General features: G+C 66.1%; 2 protein-coding genes and 1 long non-coding RNA gene across 3 annotated transcripts; all 3 read left to right on the top strand.

The window, feature by feature from the left end:
• Positions 1 to 22: 22 nt before the first annotated feature.
• On the top strand, positions 23 to 7263 carry LOC135328263 (maestro heat-like repeat-containing protein family member 2B). The gene is made up of 13 exons (XM_064511156.1): positions 23 to 102; positions 256 to 411; positions 529 to 683; positions 933 to 1095; positions 1391 to 1557; positions 2165 to 2276; positions 2375 to 2521; positions 2810 to 2992; positions 3139 to 3291; positions 3439 to 3561; positions 3729 to 3831; positions 3974 to 4039; positions 7250 to 7263. Exons 2-13 carry the CDS (start codon positions 298 to 300, stop codon positions 7261 to 7263), a joined length of 1500 nt encoding a protein of 499 aa, XP_064367226.1. The 5' UTR covers positions 23 to 102; positions 256 to 297.
• Positions 7264 to 8593: 1330 nt separating this feature from the next.
• Positions 8594 to 9620, top strand: LOC135328100 (uncharacterized). The gene is made up of 3 exons (XR_010388823.1): positions 8594 to 8725; positions 9087 to 9209; positions 9461 to 9620. It is a non-coding gene; the product is annotated as an uncharacterized LOC135328100 (long non-coding RNA).
• A 3023-nt stretch (positions 9621 to 12643) lies between these two features.
• LOC135328260 (maestro heat-like repeat-containing protein family member 2B) lies at positions 12644 to 17874 on the top strand (the record flags this gene model as incomplete). Its single annotated transcript, XM_064511137.1, has 15 exons — positions 12644 to 12713; positions 12797 to 12870; positions 13105 to 13224; positions 13422 to 13529; positions 13834 to 13993; positions 14327 to 14367; positions 14646 to 14790; positions 15008 to 15060; positions 15514 to 15621; positions 15950 to 16069; positions 16257 to 16352; positions 16517 to 16666; positions 17041 to 17163; positions 17523 to 17593; positions 17778 to 17874. Coding segments are annotated over exons 1-15 (1536 nt in total), but the record flags the coding sequence as incomplete, so codon positions are not given.
• Between the last annotated feature and the right edge of the window lie 134 nt (positions 17875 to 18008).

Genomic DNA, 18008 nt, shown 5'->3' with positions numbered 1-18008 from the left:
ACAGACGTGGCGCCCTGGACCAACGAGATCAGGCGCCTGCGTGAGAGGCTCAGTGCCGTCACCTCTGAGTCTCTGCTGGCCACCTCCACCAACATCGCGAAGGTAACTGGCCCCTGGAGTGCAGAGTGGGGGCCACAATATGTATGTGTGTGCGTGTGCGTGTGCGTGTGTGTGTGTGGGTGCTGCTGTCAGGACGTGAGTTTTGCATCTGAGCAGCCTGTGAGGTGGTCGCTCGTGTTTCTGATTTCTCCCCAGCTCGTTTGCAAATATTTCCCCCGAGGCCAGGCCTCAGGCTTCATGAGCAGCATTGTGGAGAGCCTGCTGTGCACCAGGCCCGTGTGCGCGTGGGCCGCTGAGCGGTGGACGCTCACCTTCCTGGGGGATTGCGGAGAGCAAATATTCCAGGAGGAGGTGAGAGAGGCATTTTTTGCATTCACCTTTGGCTGCTCTCTGTTGTTGGCTGTTGGCCCCGAAGACAGACGGGGAAAGGACGTGCCGAGCCATTCTTTGTTGCCTTCCTCCTTTCAGGTGCCCAGACTCGTGCACCTCCTTTACACCTGCCTGCGGAGCACCCGGCAGAGCGCTCGCAGGTGCTTTGTGCTGCGGGCCGTGTTCCTCCTGGCCCACTCTCACCCACAGCCGGTGCTCGACAGCCTCCTCCAGGCGTGCCCGCCCACAGACAGGTCTGTGCACTCGCCCTTCCCTCTGCTGCCAGACCCAGCCGTGGGGTGTGCCTGCGTGGGGGGTCCCGGTCGGAAGCAGGTGGTTTTTCCCCGGGAAAGGCGAGCGCTGCAGGATCACGGGCTCGTTTCACTGTCCGGACCTGGGCATCGCCATCCCCGATGCAGACGAGGGGAGCGTTTGGCCTCTCGTGAGGGTGCCGCAGGTACCCGGGGATGCGGGCTTACGGGCAAGCATCTGTTCCCTTGCAGCGACATGGTGGAGGTGTGGAGGAGCCTGGGGAGAAGCGTCCTGGGGTGCCAAATCCTGGTGTGCTTAACTGAAAAGTTAAGGGCAGCGGGAAAGAGCAGCCACAGGAGCGAGTGCTGCACTCGGGAGCTGGGCAGCAGCCAGGCTGCCCTGGAGCCTCGCACGGTACGGTCAGCGGCCCAGGCATTAGTGCCACTCCACATCTGCTTTCCAGCTCGTGCTTCTGCACAAGGGAGTTTTGTGCCCTTTGCGAGTGCCCGTGGAGCCTCGCGGGGTGCTGTGCCGGGGTGGCGACAGCGTTAGCAGTGTGGGGAGCCGGGACAGTTTGCTGCTGCTGGGCCGCAAGGCTGTCGCTGCAGTGAGAATTGGAGACAGTGAAAGCTCCCTGGCTGGCAGGGGCCGTGGCTGGTGGGAAAAGCCCTTGTTTTACCAGGTGGCTCTTGGTTGGATTTCTCTGCAGATCACCCACGCCCTCTGCGAGGTGGTGTCAGTGCTGCAGAGGAAGACACTGGTCCAGCGCCTGCTTCCCTACCTGCTTCCCGGCCTTCTGAGGCAGGTCAGCGAGGCGCTGGGGGAGGAGCTGGCACCGTCCGTTGGGGACCTGGAGAGCGCTGACATGCCGGGCAGGTGAGGAGCGGCAGTGGCAGGAGTAGGGGCAGGGGCAGGGCTGGCCTGTGCCCCAGGTCTTTGGTCGTGCGGTCCATGGCCTTGCAGGAGCACCCAATTGTCCCGCTGGCACTGGGCTGCCTCCGTGAGGTGGTGGGACTGGTCGCTGCAGGGCAGCGCGCCTGGGGATTTGGCCGCAGCACGGTCGTTCCTGCCCATAAACTGTGTTGCGGCCGGGGGCCGTTGCGGGGCTCTGCTGAAGAGAAATCTTCCCCCAAACTGCTGTGCCTGGAGCTTTCTTTGGGTTTTTTCACCAGCCTTTTTGTGGCGGCATTGGAGCTGGTGCTGGCGAGGTGCCTGGACAATCGGTGGCTGCGGCTGCTCCGGGAGCAGGGAGCGTGGGCGTCCCTGGCAGAGCCCCGGGCTCACAGCACCGGCGTGTGTCTCCTGGCGAGGTGAGAGCCCGGGATGCGCCCGGGGAAAGGGCTGCTGGGAGCTTCCTGCGCGCTTGGGAGCTCTGCTGAGGTGCAGAGCGGTGTCTGCGTGGGAGCGGGAGAAGGTGGGAGTCGCGGCCTGCGGCCGTCCCGCGTGACTGCGTGTCACGAGCCTGCTCGTGCTCTGTGCGCAGCGTGCTGCTCCGTGCAGAGCTCGTCCCACAGCGCCTGCTGCAGAGCCTCTTCCCCTGGCTGGATTCGCCCTCTGCCAACCTGCGGCTCACGGCCACAGCTTTCTTTGCCGAGGTGAGGCAGCAGCAGAGCAGGGGGGGCTCGGAGGGGTTCCTGCGTCTCGCCCGGCGCGAATCGCGGCCGATGCTAGCGGCCACGTGACTTGATTGCAGCTGATGAAGGACAAGCTAGTGGAGGAGAGGAAGCTGCTGAAGCCGCTCCTAGAGGCCTTGGGGGAGAGAGCGCGCGACCCCGTCAGCACCGTGCGGCAGATGGCCGTGAGAGGTCTGGGCAACGCGGCCAGCGGAGCACCCGCGAAGGTGAGGCGGCCTTTCCTGGGCTCTGAGCGCAGCCCGGAGTGGAGAGCTGCCCGGGGGGCTTGAGGAGCCCGGAGAGAGGAGCAGAGGCAGGCGCGGGGCCGTGCTGAGGCCGCACTCCTCGCTCTGGCATCATCAGGGTGGCAAAGGGGACACGGGGTGCCGGCTGGGGCTCCTGTGGCTGGGGTCTGCTCCGGGCTTGCTCCGGCAAGTGCCGTCCTTGGCGCCGCAGCGGAGAGCAGCGGTGAGAGGTGGGAGCAGTGAGCAGTTCATGCGCCTGTCGCTCTGCAGCTGCGGAGGCACGGGGCGGCCGTGGTGTCGGTGCTGCTCAGAGGCCTGGAGGACGCGGCCAGCACAGAGGTGGCTGCCGAGAGCCTGCTGGTGCTGGCGAAGGTGCTGGGGCTGCTGGAGGCGAGGGCCGTGGGCTCTGCCTTTGAAGAGATCTCCAGGGCCAGCCGGGCGTTCTGGGGGGCGGTGAGTGGAGTCGCTCGTTCTCCTGTCGGCAGGTGGGAGTCGTCGCGGGGCCGCCGTCCCCCGCGGGCAGCACCCCGCTGGGGCCACGTGGCTCGTGCGCGGCGCCCTCGCTCGCAGCCTCTGCCCAACGGCCTTTCTCATTGCAGGAGGAAGAGGTGCTGCGCCGCTCGGCCTTCGTCCTCTATGGCGCCCTGGCCTCCTCCGCCTCTCGGAGGAGGTCATTTTTCAGCAGAGAGGTGGAGGCGGCATTTCCCAGCCTGGTGCTGCACCTCGGGGACCCGGCCCCGGCCGTCTGCAACGTAAGAGCCCTTGGGCTGCTCTGGCCGGCGCGTGTTGCCGACGTGTCCGCAGGCCTTGGCTGGTGCTGCTGCGGCGGCGAGGTTCCTCGCTCAGCTCCGGGACAGGCGCGCAGCATCCCCGTGACCAGGCCCGGTGCTCTTTTCCAGGCGTGCAAGGTCTCCCTGCACCTGTGTGCCCCGTTTCTGGGGTCAAAGAGGGTGCGGCAGCGCATCGCCGCAAGCATCGGGCTGAGCGCGGCCGAGCTGCAGGATGAGATCTGCAGGCACCTGGTGAGCGAGCGCTGCGCTGGGGCCGTGTCCCTGCGCCGGCCGCCCGCCCTGTGGCTCTCGCGCCGGGGGGCCACGTGGGCCTGGGCCGTGGGTGGAGGGAGGATGGAGGGGGGACGGAGGGGCGCTTGGAGCCAGCGAAGAGCTCCTGCGCCCCTGTGTTGCCCCAGGCCCAAGACTGCCCCGTGCTGCTGGAGAGGCTCTGGAGCACAGCCCGGAGCTGCTGCATGGGGAGCTGCGTGGCGCCGCAGGCAGCAGCCGTCCACGTCCTGGGTGAGAGGCAGCGCTGGGTTCTGGCACTGCTCGCGGCCGCATTGGGTCGGGTCGGGGTCAGGGGTCGAGGTTGAGGTCGAGGTGGGGTTGGGGCCATGGCGATGGCTGTGGCCATGTCCTGACAGTGGCATCCTCATGCCAGGCCTCCTCCTGGACACAGTGCCGACCGCGTGGCTGCAACAGCAGGACCTGGCGTTCCTGTCGGGAGGTAGGTGCTGGTGGCTGCACTGCTGCCCCATGGGCCAAGGCGGTGTCCGGAGGCCCCGCGGATGCCAACAGCTGGGGGGTGCGTGGGGCTCGCATGGCCCCGGGGTGCTGCTGGGGAAGCCGCCCTGGCCGGGAGCCACGGGGTGCCGGTGGTATCGCGGCCAGGCGCCCACGGTGCCTCCCCGCGGCGTCGGTGTCGTTGCAGCTTGGTGGAGGTGGCGGTCCATCGAGGCCCCCCGCGCGTGGCGGGCAGCAGCCGCAGTGCCCCACGCCGGGGGCCCCCAGCTGCTCGGGGCAGGAGATCAATAAAGCTGCGTCCTCGCAGGGAAAGTGCCAGCCGTGTGGGGCTCTGTGGGGGGTCTTGCGCCGGCCCCGGCCCTGCCACCCCCCAGATGTGGCCTTGGTGCAGTGTGGCGCTGCCTGGGGACACAGGGGAGTGGAGAGAGCGGGGTGAGGGGGGCCTGGGGGTGACGGGGGCAGTGGGAGCAGCCTGGGGCACTGGGAGCTCTGGGGTGAGTAGGGCCTATGGGGTGGGACTGGGGATGAGAGGGGCCCCAGGGGGAGTAGAGGGACCGAGGGGCAAGTGGGCACAGTAGGGGGCACTGGGGACACTGAGGGGCACTGGGAGGTGCCTGGGGGCATATGGGACACTGGGGGGCCTGGGGATACTGGGAGGTGCTTGGGGCGATGGGGGCAGGGGGAGCAGCCGGGGGCCCTGGGGGCACTGGGAGGTGCTTGGGGATACTGCGGACACTGGGGGATACCAGGAGGTGCCTGGGGAAATGAGGGGGCACCCAGAGTTGCCCGGGGAGACCAGGGGGAACTGGAGTGAGAGGGCTGATGGGGTGGGACTAGGACTAGGGCTGGGAGGGGCCCCAGGGGGAGCAGAGGGACCGAGGGGCAAGTGGGGGTGCGGGGAGCACTGGGGCTACTGGGGGGCACTGGGAGGTGCCTGGGGACTCCGGGGTCACTGGGGACACTGGGAGGCACTGAGAGGGGCCCCGAGGGGGCAGTGGGCAGGGCTGCTCCCCAGGGGCATGGCAGGACCGCGGGTGCGGGGGGGGCGCAGCGCTGGGGCCGGGCACGGGCAGCCCGGTCCCGCGGCGGGGGAGCGGGACTCACCGGTCGCCCCGCACTGCCGGCACGTCCCACCGGTCGCCCCGCACTGCCGGCAAGTCCCCTGCAGCGCGCGCGGCCTGGCCGAGGACGGCGGGCTCGTGACACAGGCCGCGGCGGGGCCGTTGCCAGGGCCGGGGCCGCTCTGAGGTCCGGAGTGCGGGGGCGGGGCCGGGCCGGGGCCGCTCTCGGGGGTGGGGGCGGAGCCGGGAGCTCGGGGGCGGGGCGGTGCCAGGGCGCATGCGCGGGCCGCCGCGTGCGAGAAGCTCAGTTTGGTCTGTCGCGGCTGCCGTCGTTCTGGCGCCTCCGTCCCACTTCCGTCGCCCCGCGTGGCGCTGGGGGCGGGGAGGGCGGCAGCCCCAGCTGAGGAGTGGGGGGGGCTCGGCCGCGGGGGAGGGGACGTGGGGGAGAGCCAGGGCTGGGGCTGCGAGCGGGCCGGGGCTGCCGGGCAAAAAGAGGCCACATCCTGCGGGTTTGGGGGCTGGAGGCTGTGTGTTCGAGCCAAGACCAGGTGCCCAAGCCCTGCGTCTCTGAGCTCAGAAGCAGGGCTGAAGCCCTGTGGTTTTGCATCAGCAGCAGAGGCTTAGCGCGCCATTTTTGCGGTTGGAAGCAGAGGCTAAAGCCTGCGTTTTGGGGGGCCAGAAACAGGGGCTTTCAGTTAGCTGCTTTTGGTGCGGCAGCGCTGCCAGGGGATGGAGCCCGCGGGCCAAGGCGGCTCTGGCTGACAGGAATTGAAAGGGAAGAAGCAGTTTGTCCAGTGCCCCCCCCCCCCCCCAAAATCAAAAAGAGCACTCAGGGGATTTTTTAGGAATGGCTGGGTGGTGTTGCCTCTGCATACCTCGTTTTGGATTAACGGCAAAGCCTTTCTGTGAAGCTGTTAAGGGGCCGGGAGACTTGCTGGAGTGGACTCCCGAGCGCCAAAAAGGATTTGATGAACTCAAGATTGCTCTCCTGAGTGCTCCCGCATTGGGACTTCCAAACCTAACAAAGCCATTTGAGCTTTAGGTACCTGAGAGAGGGCACCAGGCTATGGGACTACTCGAAGCAGTTAATAAACCCAAAGAAACAGCAGTAGTGCATTGCAAAGTGCACCAATCTGGACAGACTGACAGTTCAAGGGAACAAAAGGGCCGATGAGGCTGCAAAAAGCGTAGCATTGTCCGTGTTGGTAGCAGCATCAGTTCCAGAGAGAACATTAAAAATGGAAATTCCCGTATACACTGAAAAAGAAAATAAATTAGCAGAAATCTTGAAGTGCAGAAAGACTTCTGAAGGATGGTGGGTAACATCTACTGGACAATGTGTGGGAACTTTGCCGGTAACAAAGAAGCTGATGAAGCAAATGCACGCTAGTAGCCGCATGGGAGCCGAGGCGTTGGCTGAAACAGCTACAAGGTTTGCTGTGGGAATTAGTATGTTCCTAATTGCAAAGGGTATTACACAAAAACGTGAACTCTGTCTTAGAAATAATCCCGAGAGTCAGAAGAAACCGCTCCCTGCCAGGGGAAGTAAAAAGGGCCTTCACGCCCGGGGATTACTGGCAAATTGGTTTTTCTGAATTACCAAGCTGTAGTGGACATAAATATTTGTTGGTAATTGCTGAGACCTTTTCAGGATGGCCTGAGGCTTTGCCGTGCCATAGCAATAAAGCAAGGGAGGTAGTGAAAATGTTGTTAAAAGAAATCATACCAAGATTTGGGGTACGAGAAGGATTTTCTTTGGATAGGGGACCTCATTTTATAGCAGAAATAGCACAGGAAATCTCAAAAATACTGCAAATTAAATGGGATTTACATCCCCCCTGGAGGCCACAATCCAGGGGAAAAGTGGAAAGAACGAATCAAACAATGAAGAGACAGATAGGGAAACTGTGTCAGGAGACTCAGATGAAATGGACTGATGTCTTCCCTCGGGCATTATTAAGACTCGGAATAACCCCAAGGGGTAGGGAGAAAGTTAGTCCCTTTGAGATTCTGTATGCTGAACCTTAGCCTGTAAATTTAACTGGAAATGCAATTCCAATGCACATTAAGGGGGATCAAATTTTAAGGGATTCTCTCTTGTCTCTGGCAAAGGTTCTTCCTTCTCTCCGCAGGTACATCCAGTTAAGATCTCCCGTGCTTTTAGATTCACCTGTACATTCATTGCAGCCGGGAGATCGAGTGCGTCTTCGAACCTGGAAGGATGAGCCGTTGAGAGAAAAATGGAGAGGACCGTATCTTGTACTGCTAACAACAAATGCTGCTGTGAAGCTGCAGGGAATTGATTCCTGGACCCACTACACCTAAGTGAAAGCAGTACCTCGAGAGACGTGGAAAGCTGAACAAGTTCAACCTTTAAAGTTAAAAATATATAAAGATATCTGAGTTGTATTAGAAGTGAATCAGTTCTAAATTTAGACTGTGTAATTAATAATTTCTTAAAGTATGGACTCTTGCAAGAACTGTGGGGCAAAGACCAGCTTTGCTTTGCCTTTGTGCAGCGCTGAGCCCAGGGAGCCCGGGTCTATCAGAAGGCTCGTCGAGGCTGCAGGGACGCAGCTCCTAAATCCGGAGGGAAGGGCGATAACGTTGCCTTCCACCTGGCACCAGCTTTTATTCCACGACCTTGTAATGAGTTAGTGCTGCTACATCTAAACAAAACGCTTGTGGGCTGGCCGGGGGACTGAAGAGCAGCTTTGCAGCCTGTGTGACCTGGCAGCTTGTGGCCCGATGCCGTCAGGCCCCGGGTGCCAGCGAGGCTTTCTAGGCGACCGAATGACCAGGTGCTTGTGTGAGCAATGGCGCGAACTGGCTCCCAGGGCCTCTCTGCCGGAGCACTTGCCCCTGTGTGACGGCAGGAGACAGTCGCCGCTGGAAAGGGCTGGGGGCCGAGGAGCGACTGCGAGCGCTGGAGCCTGGGACAGTGCCACGTTTGGGGTGTGTGTGTGGGGGTGTGTCCCCGGTGCCTGCCCCCCCCCAGCCTCACGTTGCCAGCAGCCCTCTGTGAGGCGTTGGGGCCCCCGCGTGTCACAGTGGCCCTTGTGGGTCCCCCCCCTCCCCGAGGCCGGTGCTGGCCCAGTGGCTCGCGGCTCCCGTGGGAGGAGGTGCTGGTGGAGCAGCACATCTGTATAGGGAGTCCTGCCGCCATGGGGGTGCTGCGAGCGCTCCGAGGTGAGGACCGGCACCGCGCTCAGCACCACGCCTGCCAGCACGCTGGTGGGGGGGACGGGGACCTGCTGGTGCCCATGTTCTTGGCACAGGGAGAGCCAGGGTCACGCGCTTGGGGCCAGCCCCAAGCTGCCCCGGGCTGCTCTTCCCCAGGCTGCACAGAGCCGGCTCCACCGGCCTCTCCTGCCGGCCCATGCTCCGGCTGGGGAGACGTTTGCCCGACTCGGGGCCCGTCCCTGCGGCTGCTGGAGCGATGCAAACCCTCGGTTGCTTTCCTTCCAGGTTTCTTCACTTGTGTAGGTGCCCAGTCGGGACCTGCGCGTGGTGAGGACGGTGGCAAGGCGGCCGGGTCTGTCCCTGTGGCCATCGCTACCTTTGCCACCGTGGTGACTTCTCTGTTGAACCGGCTGCAAGACGCCGAGGTGAGGCGGGGGCGTCCTGCGGGGCTGCGTGGGGTTTGAGGGCTCCCCGCAGCACCCTGGCTTCCCCGAGTGCCGCAGGCTGATCTCGCCCAGCGGCACCTCTGCCCTCCTGCTGCGCCTCATCCCAAAACGCTGATCCTGCCGGTGGTGCTGGGCGGAGGCTCCCGCGTGCCCTCCTTTCCCACAGGAGGTGGCGGTGTCCCCGGGGTTGGGGGCGGGGTCAGGAAATCCCAGTGCTGGGTTTCTCGCCTGCTCCCGACGGCTGTGCTGAGCGGCACCGGCAGCTCGTCCGCGGCGTCAGCGTGGCGGAGCTGCTGCGGGGCGGCATGTCCCATCGCTGCCGTGTGCGGTGTGTCCCCAGGGCAGCAGAGCGGAGACCTACCGCGAGCTGGAGAGCGTCTTGTGGGGCGACGAGAGCCATCTGCAGAGCTCTGAGGTGGACAGAGTGATAGCAGTGGCGTTGGAGGACCTGCGAGCGGCCCAGGTGAGCTTGTTCTCTCTGAGGGTGACCCCGGACGCCGGCGCCCGGCCTGGCCGTCCTATGGAGAGCCTTTGGGACTTGTCCTGGCGGGGGGTTGGGGCGGTGGCCCGGGGCTGTGCAGAGAGGTGGCCGCGGGGCTGTTTGTGAGCGAGGGACGGTCGGAGTCAAGTTACGGGTTGTGTGTCCTGCCTGGAGGCGGAGCCGTGGGAGACGGCCGGTCGTGCTCCTGCCACACGCGAGCTGCTGTCTTCCAGGGTGGGACGGCCTCCGTGAGGACGGCGGCTAGTGATGTCCTGGTGGCGCTGGCCCGCTCCCACTTGTGCGACGTGGTGTCGGCGCTGCAGGGCCACCTGAAGGCCCTGGAGGAGACGTCGGAGGAGTTTGTCCTCATCACCCTGCGCAACCTCGCCACACGCTACGGTACGGCCCCCCAGCCTGCTGCTGCGGGTTGCAGCGGGTGCCGGGCGGGAGACGGGACTCCTGCCCCTGCCCAGAACGGTCTGGGCTGGGCTGGAGGGAACCCGCCAGAGACCAAACACGCCAGGCTCTGCCCTGCATCGCCCTCGCTGTGCCCAGGGCTTTCCCACGCACCTCGGGGAAGGCGGCCGGCACACGGGCACCCTGGCAGGAGCCTCCTCGTGCCGGGGCCTCTCCCAGTGCTGCGGCAGCTCTCCCGTCCCCCTGCCCCTGGCACAGCCCCGCGGCCCCGTAGCCTTGGCCCTGGTGCGGCAGCGCTGCCGGGGGATGGAGCCCGCGGGCCAAGGCGGCTCTGGCTGACAGGGTCGCCCACCCCTGCCCTCTCTGCAGCCCTGCAGTGCGTGCCCTTTGCGGCAACGACACTGTCAGCCCTGCGCGGCGTGCTGAGCGAGGTGGGGAGCGGCCGGATGCTGTGTGCCGTCTGCGGCGGTGAGTTTTGGGTCCATGGTTGGGCCACAGGAAGGGGAAGGAGAAGGGGAAGGGGAAGGGGGAGGGGGAGGGATCGGGGTGGCCCTGGGTGCCTCGCCGGGGTCTCGGGGCCGGCACGGCAGGGCTGAGCCTGCGGCGAGCTCCAGCCTCAGCAGCCGCCAAGTGCCCTCAACGTGCGGGAGCAGCGGGTGCCGCCGGGGGTGGGGTCCGTGGGCTGGCCGGGATGGTGCTGGGTGCAGGTGCCCTGAGGAGCTCTTGGGTCCCTGCCTGGTCTCTGCTCCCGCACTTGCCTCCCAGTTTTAGCTACCTTTGGCGGAGCTCTGCCCAGTTTTGTTCCCCCCCTTCTCCTCCCTTTCCCTGAGGGCAGCCTGGCTTTGTGTTGGTGGGCTTGAAGGGAGAGCATGGGAAAGAACAGCCAAAACCTCCAAGCGTGTGCTGAGGGGCAGACGTTTGGGAAGGGGGAGGCCGGGGCTGCAGCGGGCAGTGGTGGAAGGGAGCGAGGCTGTGCGGAGGAGAAGGTGTGGTGCTGGGGCGGAAGAGGGGAGAAACAAGGCAGCGTTGCCATCCAGGTGTCTCAGACCATGGCACAACGCGTCCCTGAAGGCAGATCTCCTTGCAACCTGTGCCCTGGCGAGCCTGGCCTGGGCTTAAAGCAGGCCCGCAGGCCAGTGCAAGGTCTTCACCAGTCAGAGACTTTGGTGCGATCCTGTTTCCCTTCTTGTGCTGCAGTTCTGGAGCAGTGGTGCAGCGGCATAAGCATGTACTTCCGCGAGGGGGAGAAAGGTGCCTTCCCTCGCCTGGGGCCTGCCCAGCTCTGTGCCCACGTTTACCCGCTCTTCTGCTACGTGAGCAGAAAGCGGCGGTGCTGCGAGGAGGAAGAGGCGAGTGTTGCTGCTCTCACAGCCGTGGGCAGCAGTGGGGATGTCCGCGGGGGCTGGTGGGGTTGTCCACGGCACTGTGTGAGGGGCCAAAGGGAGCAGGCTGGTCGCGAAAGCGCCCCGAGCCGGGAGTCCGGGGACTGGGGGCTGCCTTCTGGGAAGCGGCCGAATGCCAGGGCCTTTCGACAGGGGAGGCTGGGGGTGCCGGGAGGAAATGCTCTCTGTGCTGGCCAGCGAGCCCTTCTCACCAGGGGCGACAGGGAAGGGGAAGCCCCCGTGCGGGAAGGGCAGGCTGGTGTCTGGGGGAGGCGAGCGCTGGAGAGACCCTCAGCCCTTGACACGGCGTGTCACCGTCCCTCGGCAGGTCAAGCAGGCTGTGCTCAGGGCGATGGGTGCCATGATGGGTGTCCTCCTGCACGTGGAGGAGCACCGTGAGCACGCCTGGGAGCATCTCCTCTGGCTGCTGCACCAGTATCGGGAAGTCTGGGACCCCTCTGGGGTGACCGTGGTGAGGCATTGTGCGGGACATGGCGCGGCCAGGGGCCATGGGGGTGCCGCGAGGTGTCGGGGAGCTGTGGGGTGCTGGAAGGAGCCAGGTCCCTTGGAGCAGGAACGAGGAAATGGGGGCCCAGGGCTTTCTGGGCTCATGCTGGAAGAAACCAGCATGGCGGGAGGGCCAGGAGGGAGTGGTGAGTGGCTGGGGCGAGTGGCTTGGGAGGGGAGGCTGCGCCGCCTCCCGGGGCTGGGAGTGTGTGAGGAGCTCTGCCCTCACGCCCAGGGCCGCGTCCAGCCCCTGTGACGGGGAGAGGTGCAAGGGGGGGCAGTGTGCCAGGAAAGGCCATCCCGGCAGGGCTGCGTGGAGGAGAGAGACCTCGTGGTGCTGCTCTGTGGGAAGGATGAGCCAGAAGCCCCGTGCGGGGCTGGGGTTTCCCTGCAAGTGGGTTCCAGCCGCGGCATCTCCCAGCGATGCTGCTTTCTCGCTTTCTGGGTGGCTCGCAGTGACAGCCGCCCTCTCCCTCCCTCCCACACTCCCTTGCAGAGTCTCGGCTATTTCCTGGGGGCTGTGGCAGACATTCAGACCCGCGTGCCCCGGGCCAGGCATCTGGCCATCGCCACTGCTGTGCACCAGCAGGTAAGGCCTGGTGCCGCGTCGCTGGCCTGGGGCTCCTGGGCAGCCTTGGCTGCTGCACAGCTCTGCATGTGCCTGGGGCTCGGGGCTCTGGTTGTGGCTCTGTGCCCAGAGCCACCCGCGAGACGAGCGCTGACAGTGCGGTTGCTTTTCTGTCCCTCTCCCCGCCGATCCGGCTTTCTCTGAAACGTGCCTTGTTCCCACAGCTCTGCGATGAGATGGAGCCGCCCAGCCCAGAGCACAGAGCAGAGCTGTGCCGCTGCATGGTGCTGCAGGGTAAGCAGAGGCGAGCTGGTGCCGCACCGCCGTGTCCCAGCAGCTCTCTTGCGAACCTGCCCGAGTGGGAAGACACTGCTCACTGATGCCAAGCGTGATTTCTTCCCCACAGCCCGAATTTGCCCGGAGGAGACCATCGAGTTCCTCTACTACAAGCTGAGGAACGGGAACAAGGCCGATCGCGTGGCAGCCGTGGCAGTGCTGCAAGCTCTGGTCCGCTCTGACGGTCAGTAAGGCAGGCTGGAAAAATGGCGTCCCCCTGGGATGCTGCTGCTGCTTCTGACGCGCAGTCTGGCCCTGCTTTTCTGTCCCGCTTGTGTATGGAAAGCCGGGGAGCTGTGACGAATCCCTGCAGGAACGGGGGCTCGGCCTCAGCACCCACCTCTCCTTGTCTCCTGCAGCCCCAGACACGAGGGAGAAGCTGCCCCTGTTTGCGAAGCTGGTGCAGTCCGTGTGCCATGACCCCGCGGCCCAGGTGAGCTGGTTTGGGCAGGGCTGGTGCTGCCACCGGGGCACAGCAGCCCTTTTCCCGGGCAGAGCCTGGCAAGGCCATAGCCACAGGCCAAGGCAGGGCCCGGGGCTGGAGGCCGGTGGCGGCCAGGGAGTGAGGACTGCTGCTGCGCGGCCCAGCCAGAAGGGCTGCAGCACGGCGAAGGCAGCTCCGCTGGGCTTTGGGCCGGGTCATGACTGCAGCCTCCCGTGACTGCAGGTGAGGAGGGCAGTGCTGCATTTCATTGGGGAGCTGCTGCGCTCCAGTGCCCTGGGCTGCTCGGCGTGGGACGTGGTGGGGCACCTCTTCAGCGAGTTCAGCCGGGCCTCGGGCAGACTGGTAAGGGCAGAGTGCGGCACCGGGGCTGCCTCCCATGCCCTGGCCGTGCCATGTTGCCATGGGTGTCCCTGGCAGCGGGGAGCCCGGCACAGCAGGGCCGCCGGCCACAGTGCCCCAGAGGGAGCGGCCTCCCTGTCGCATGCACCGCGAGGTCTGGGATGGGGCAGTGACGGGTGTTTCCCGCGTCTGTCTTGCAGGCAATGGGAAACCTTAGCATGGTGAAAGCGCGGGAAGAAAGGGCTGTTCAGAGCCTGTGCGCCCACGTGCTGGGCACGCTGGATGTCTCTGCCGGAGCGGTGGCCAAAGTGAGTCGTCCTCCACCTGTGCGCTGGGACCCCCCACCTTAGCCACCAGCGCAGCTGAGAAGAGCTGGGGCGAGCTCTGCGGGGCCGGACTTGCTGGTGCTGGGAGGGGGAAAGGGGTGCGAAGGACAGCGGGCGAGAGGGAGAGAAGGTGGAGGAGGAAGGCAGGGCGAGACCACAGCTGCTGAGTTAGGGAAGGAGCGAGGCCGAGGGGCTGGGCCGGTGCCGGAGATGCGGCAGCGATGGGGGAACTGGACCGGAGGGGTGGAAACGCCAGTGTGCCAAATGGCCTGGTTCTTGCCTGCAGCTCCTGTGGCCGAAGCTGCTGTGGTACGTGGTGCCAGCCAAGTACACGGGCATGTTGGTCCCGCTCTGCCGCTGCCTGCGCAGCCTGGCCGAGAGACGGGACAGGGCAGAGCAGGAGCAAGAGGAGGCGGCGCCTGAGGCCCTGGAGTCTGAGGAGCCAGGTGGGGAGCAGAAAATCATGGCGCGCTGTGCCAGGCTGGGTGGGCGCAGGGCAGTGCGTGTGCCTGCGTCCCCTGCCAGCCCCGCGCAGGGGCAGGGGCAGGGGCAGAGCCACCTGGCGCTGCTGCGCCCAGCTCTTGCCGGGGCCCAGGGGCTGGTTCCTGCCGTGCTGGGGCTGCCTTCAGCGGCGGCTGTTCAGCGCGGGAGCCCGGCAGGGACTGTGCGGAGATGGCGCGGCCGGGGTCCCCTTCAGCCCCGCGTGAGGGCATGGGACATGGGGCGGGCAGGGCCCGGTGGGGCTGGGCGTCTCACGCAGCCTTTCTTTCTGCCCACAGCCGCTCTGCCAGCTCCCCAGGCCCTGCTGGCTCGCCTGCTGGTGAGTAGCGGGGCCCCGGGGAAAGAACTTTTGTGGCTGGGGCAAGGGCAGAGGGCAGGAGAGACGGTGCTGAGGCCGGTGCCGGGTGCCCCGGGAGGAGGCAGGAGCGTGTCGCAGGGTGCCTGTCAGGGGCTCCTGCTCCTCCTGTGGCACGGCAGTCCCTGGGCAAAGCCACTGGCTGCCTGCTGCAAGCCGGGGCAGTGCTGACCTGCCTGCCTGCAGGGTAGCCACAGCTCCTGGGGCAGGAGCGAGCCCATCTCTCTCCTGCCCTGGCCTAGGTGGTGGCGGCAGTGGCTCCACACGCGGGCGGTGGCCGTGGAGCCGCGGCCCTGCAGCTGCTGCAGGCGCTCCCCGGCACGATCCACGGAGCCGTGGGGGCGAAGTGGGCCGCAGACATCCCCCTGCTGCTGCAGCACCTGGCAGGTAAAGTGCTGGCGGGAGGGAGAGGCTGGGGGCGGAGAGGGCAGCAAAATGCCCTCAGCTCCCCAGCCTGGCAGCAGGGAACGGTGCCGGGTTTGCGGGCGCTTGTCAGCCTGGTGGCCTGAGGCTTTGGGGCATCAGACTGCAAAGGAGACACCCGGGCTCTGCCGTGGTGCTCGCTGGGATAACAGCGAGGGCTTTGCTTCCTCGGGCTTTGCAGGAACAACAGTGAGCTCCCTGGACGTGGCCGAGTGGGAGAGCCTTCTGCTGAAGGTACAGCGTCCCTGTGGGGGCCCTTGCTGGAGAGGGCAAACGGGGGGCAGGAAAAGTGGTGGGAGCAACCTGGGGGCTCCCTGTTTGGGCACTGAGCGGTGCGGGCACGTCCCGAGCCCCCGGTGCCTGCCCCAGCTGTGGGTGCTGCCCGCTCAGAGGAGCTGCTCTCGGCACGTGGGGCACAGCTGAGCACAAATGCAGCCGAAGGCTGGGGCAGAGGCCTCCAGCGTGGCCCCATGCCGTGGCACCGCCTGCTTCTGGTGTGTGCCGAGCCCAGGGGCCTCGAGTGGCGCATTAGGGGAAGAGCGAGAGGCAGGTTGCAAGAGGGGCGGGTGAGGAGACAGGCTGTCGCGAGGGGGAGCTCTGCCCGGCAGTCTCCAGGGCCACTTGGATGAGCAAAAGGCCCCGGCCAAGGGCAGGGGGGCGTTTGCTTCATCTCCCACTCTGCCCTAGTTCCTGCAAACCTCTCTGGAGCTCATTGCGAGCGAGGCCTGGACCGTGGGCCTGAGCCAGGAGCTGAGCCGGCAGCTGGGCAGCTCTCCCCGCCTGTCCTGGGAGAAGGTTTGTTCCCTGCGTGGCGTGGCTGTGGCTCGCGCGCCCCGAGGGCTGCGGCGGCAGAGCCCGGGGACACTCAGGCCGGGGCGAGGGCTGGCGCTGGTGCTCTGCCGCGCGGGCTGGTTTCCCTGCTGCCTGCTCTCTTTCCCCACGAAGGGGCTCGCACTCCCCTCTGTGCTGAGCTGGCGGCGGGGCCAGGCTGGCCGCTGGCTGCTGTGGGGCCGGTGCCATGGGCACCTCGGCAGGTCCTGGCACAGTGGGGCCAGTGTGGCCTGGCCCTCTCTGGCCAGGCCGGGCTGTCACCACAGGCGGGGCTCAGCCTCTTCTCTTGCAGCGGTTCCTGTACAAGGCTCTCGGCACGGCCCTGGCAGCTTGTGGGTGTCTCCACCACGTGCAGGAGCAGACCTTGGAGCACCTGAAAGCAGCCAACTTCCTGGAGCTGTGGCAGGCGCAGGTGAGGTTTCCTCGTGTCGCCCTGCTTTCCCGCGTGTCCCCTGCATGTCCCTGGGACAGAGGGGCTCTGCGTGCCCTGCTGCAGCCCTTGCTGCTGTTCTGTTTGCGGCCGTTTCCCTGGGGAAAGCAGAGCCAGCCAGGGCTGGGCGTTGGGGCTGGAGCGACTCCCCGTTTCTGCTGTGCTGCAGGGCATGGTTTCAGTTGTGTCCCGCTGTGCCGAGAGCCACTTCCAGCTGGCCTTGTCCTTGGTGAAGGAGTTCACGGGGACTTTGAAACGCAAGAAGGTAAAGGGCCCGGGGTGTTGTTGCGGGGAGCTGCTGGGAGGTGCGTGGGGAGCTGAGCCGCCGGTCGGGTGCGGGGCAGCTCCCGCCTCGGGAGCGCGCGGGGTCCCGGGCACAGCAGGGCCACGGGCTGACGTCTCGGTGCTTCTCCGTCGACGCCCCGGCAGAGCAAGGCAAGAAGGACCCGCGCTACTCGCGCTGCGCTGCTGGTGATGTACGGCCGGATGGCGCTGCGCGCCCCCAGGGAGCAGCTGCTCGCCCGTGTCGAGAGAGACGTGGTGGCGAATGTCCTGCAGCTCTACCGAGAGGGCTGCCAGGTGGGTGCTCGGGGTGCGAGGCAGAGCCGGCTGGGTGCCGCCAGCTCCGGCCTCTCCTGGGCCTTGCCACGCGCACCTCTCCCGTCACAGCCAGCACCAGTGCTGCTCGCCCTGCTGCCGTGGGCCAGGGTCTGCGGGGTCTTTCCAGCTGGCAGCTGGGCAGCTGCTCCCCTCCCCGTGGGAGGCTCCTTCCCAGGAGGGGAGAGAGGTTTCCTTGGTGGGGCGCAGGTGCTGAGCTGGGTTCCGCGGGGCTCCCGGAGGGCACAGTGTTGTCCCTGTGCTGTGCTTGGAGGCGGATCCCCCCCAGCCCAGCTGCTCTTTCAGCCCTGGGGCCTTGGAAGAGCTCCAAGTGTGTTTTTCTCCCCTGGGATCAGGATGCGCAGCTGAAGCTCTCCCTGGTGCAGAGCGTCACTGAGATCAGCCTTGCCATCCAGGCTGCAGGCGCCGGCCCCAGGTTTGAGCTCTGCTGCAAGCGGGAGCTGCTGCAGACCCTGCTGGTGAGTGCCAAGAGCCGGGGACGTTGCGCAGGGGAGCTTTGGGCTCTGCCGTGGGGCAGGTTTGTGCAGAGCCCGATGGTCTCCTGGGGCAGTGCGCAAGGTCCCGAGGGCCCTGAGCCGCATCCCCAGCCGGCGGGGCGCGTGGGTGCTGCTGCTTGGGGCCGTGGCAGGGGAATGTGGTGTGTCCGGGCGGCAGGGAGCTGCCACGTCATCCTGCGGGGCCTTGGTGGGAGCCATGGGGGTGGTGGAGCCGGTGCCTGCGGGGTCTGGCAGCAGAGCCCCTGGCCGGGGTGGGTGGGAAGGCTCTGCGGCACCCCTGCCCGCTGCCCACCTTGCGTGTGCCTGCCTGTGACTTGCAGGAGGTGATTCAGGAAGAGCCCCAGGAGTCCCCGGTGCACCCCCGGGCCCTCGTGGCCATGCAGCAGTTGAGGTAGGGTCTGTCCCTGGGGCTGTGGGAGTCACTGCATGTCCCAGCGCAGCTGGCTGGTCTGGCTGGGGCTGCGGGTGCTGGATTTGGGGCTGTCGATGGGGCCAAGGGCAGTTGTCCTCTGACTCGGCCTGGAGAGTGCTAGTAAGCGGCCTCTCTGTCTTCTGTGCCTTTTTTCTGCTGGCAGCAAGCTGAAGCCCCGTCTGAGCAGGGAGGAAAACCGCCACCTCCTGGCTCAGTGCTGCCAGGGCATCATGTGCCTTCGTCGCCCGGAGCAGATGGACAGGAGAGGGCAGACGGCGGTTGCTGCTTCATGCCCACCGGTAGGCACTGGCCCTTCTCAGCTGCCCCTCGGTGGGGACCCAGGTCCGGGTACCCCATGCTCCGGCAGCCGCTGGCTGCGCTGGCGTCTCCGCAG

Source organism: Dromaius novaehollandiae, chromosome 4, assembly GCF_036370855.1.
Source record: "Dromaius novaehollandiae isolate bDroNov1 chromosome 4, bDroNov1.hap1, whole genome shotgun sequence".
Classification (NCBI taxonomy): Eukaryota; Metazoa; Chordata; class Aves; order Casuariiformes; family Dromaiidae; genus Dromaius; species Dromaius novaehollandiae.
This window is presented reverse-complemented; position numbering and strand designations above follow the sequence as displayed.

What these genes read in the sequence shown, in the direction of transcription:
- LOC135328263 (XM_064511156.1), top strand. Translation starts at nt 298, where the DNA reads ATGAGCAGCATTGTGGAGAGCCTGCTGTGCACCAGGCCCGTGTGCGCG. An exon ending in ATGAGATCTGCAGGCACCTG is followed by an intron (nt 3,562 to 3,728) that starts GTGAGCGAGCGC and finishes GTGTTGCCCCAG; the next exon opens with GCCCAAGACTGCCCCGTGCT. An exon ending in AGCAGCCGTCCACGTCCTGG is followed by an intron (nt 3,832 to 3,973) that starts GTGAGAGGCAGC and finishes TCCTCATGCCAG; the next exon opens with GCCTCCTCCTGGACACAGTG.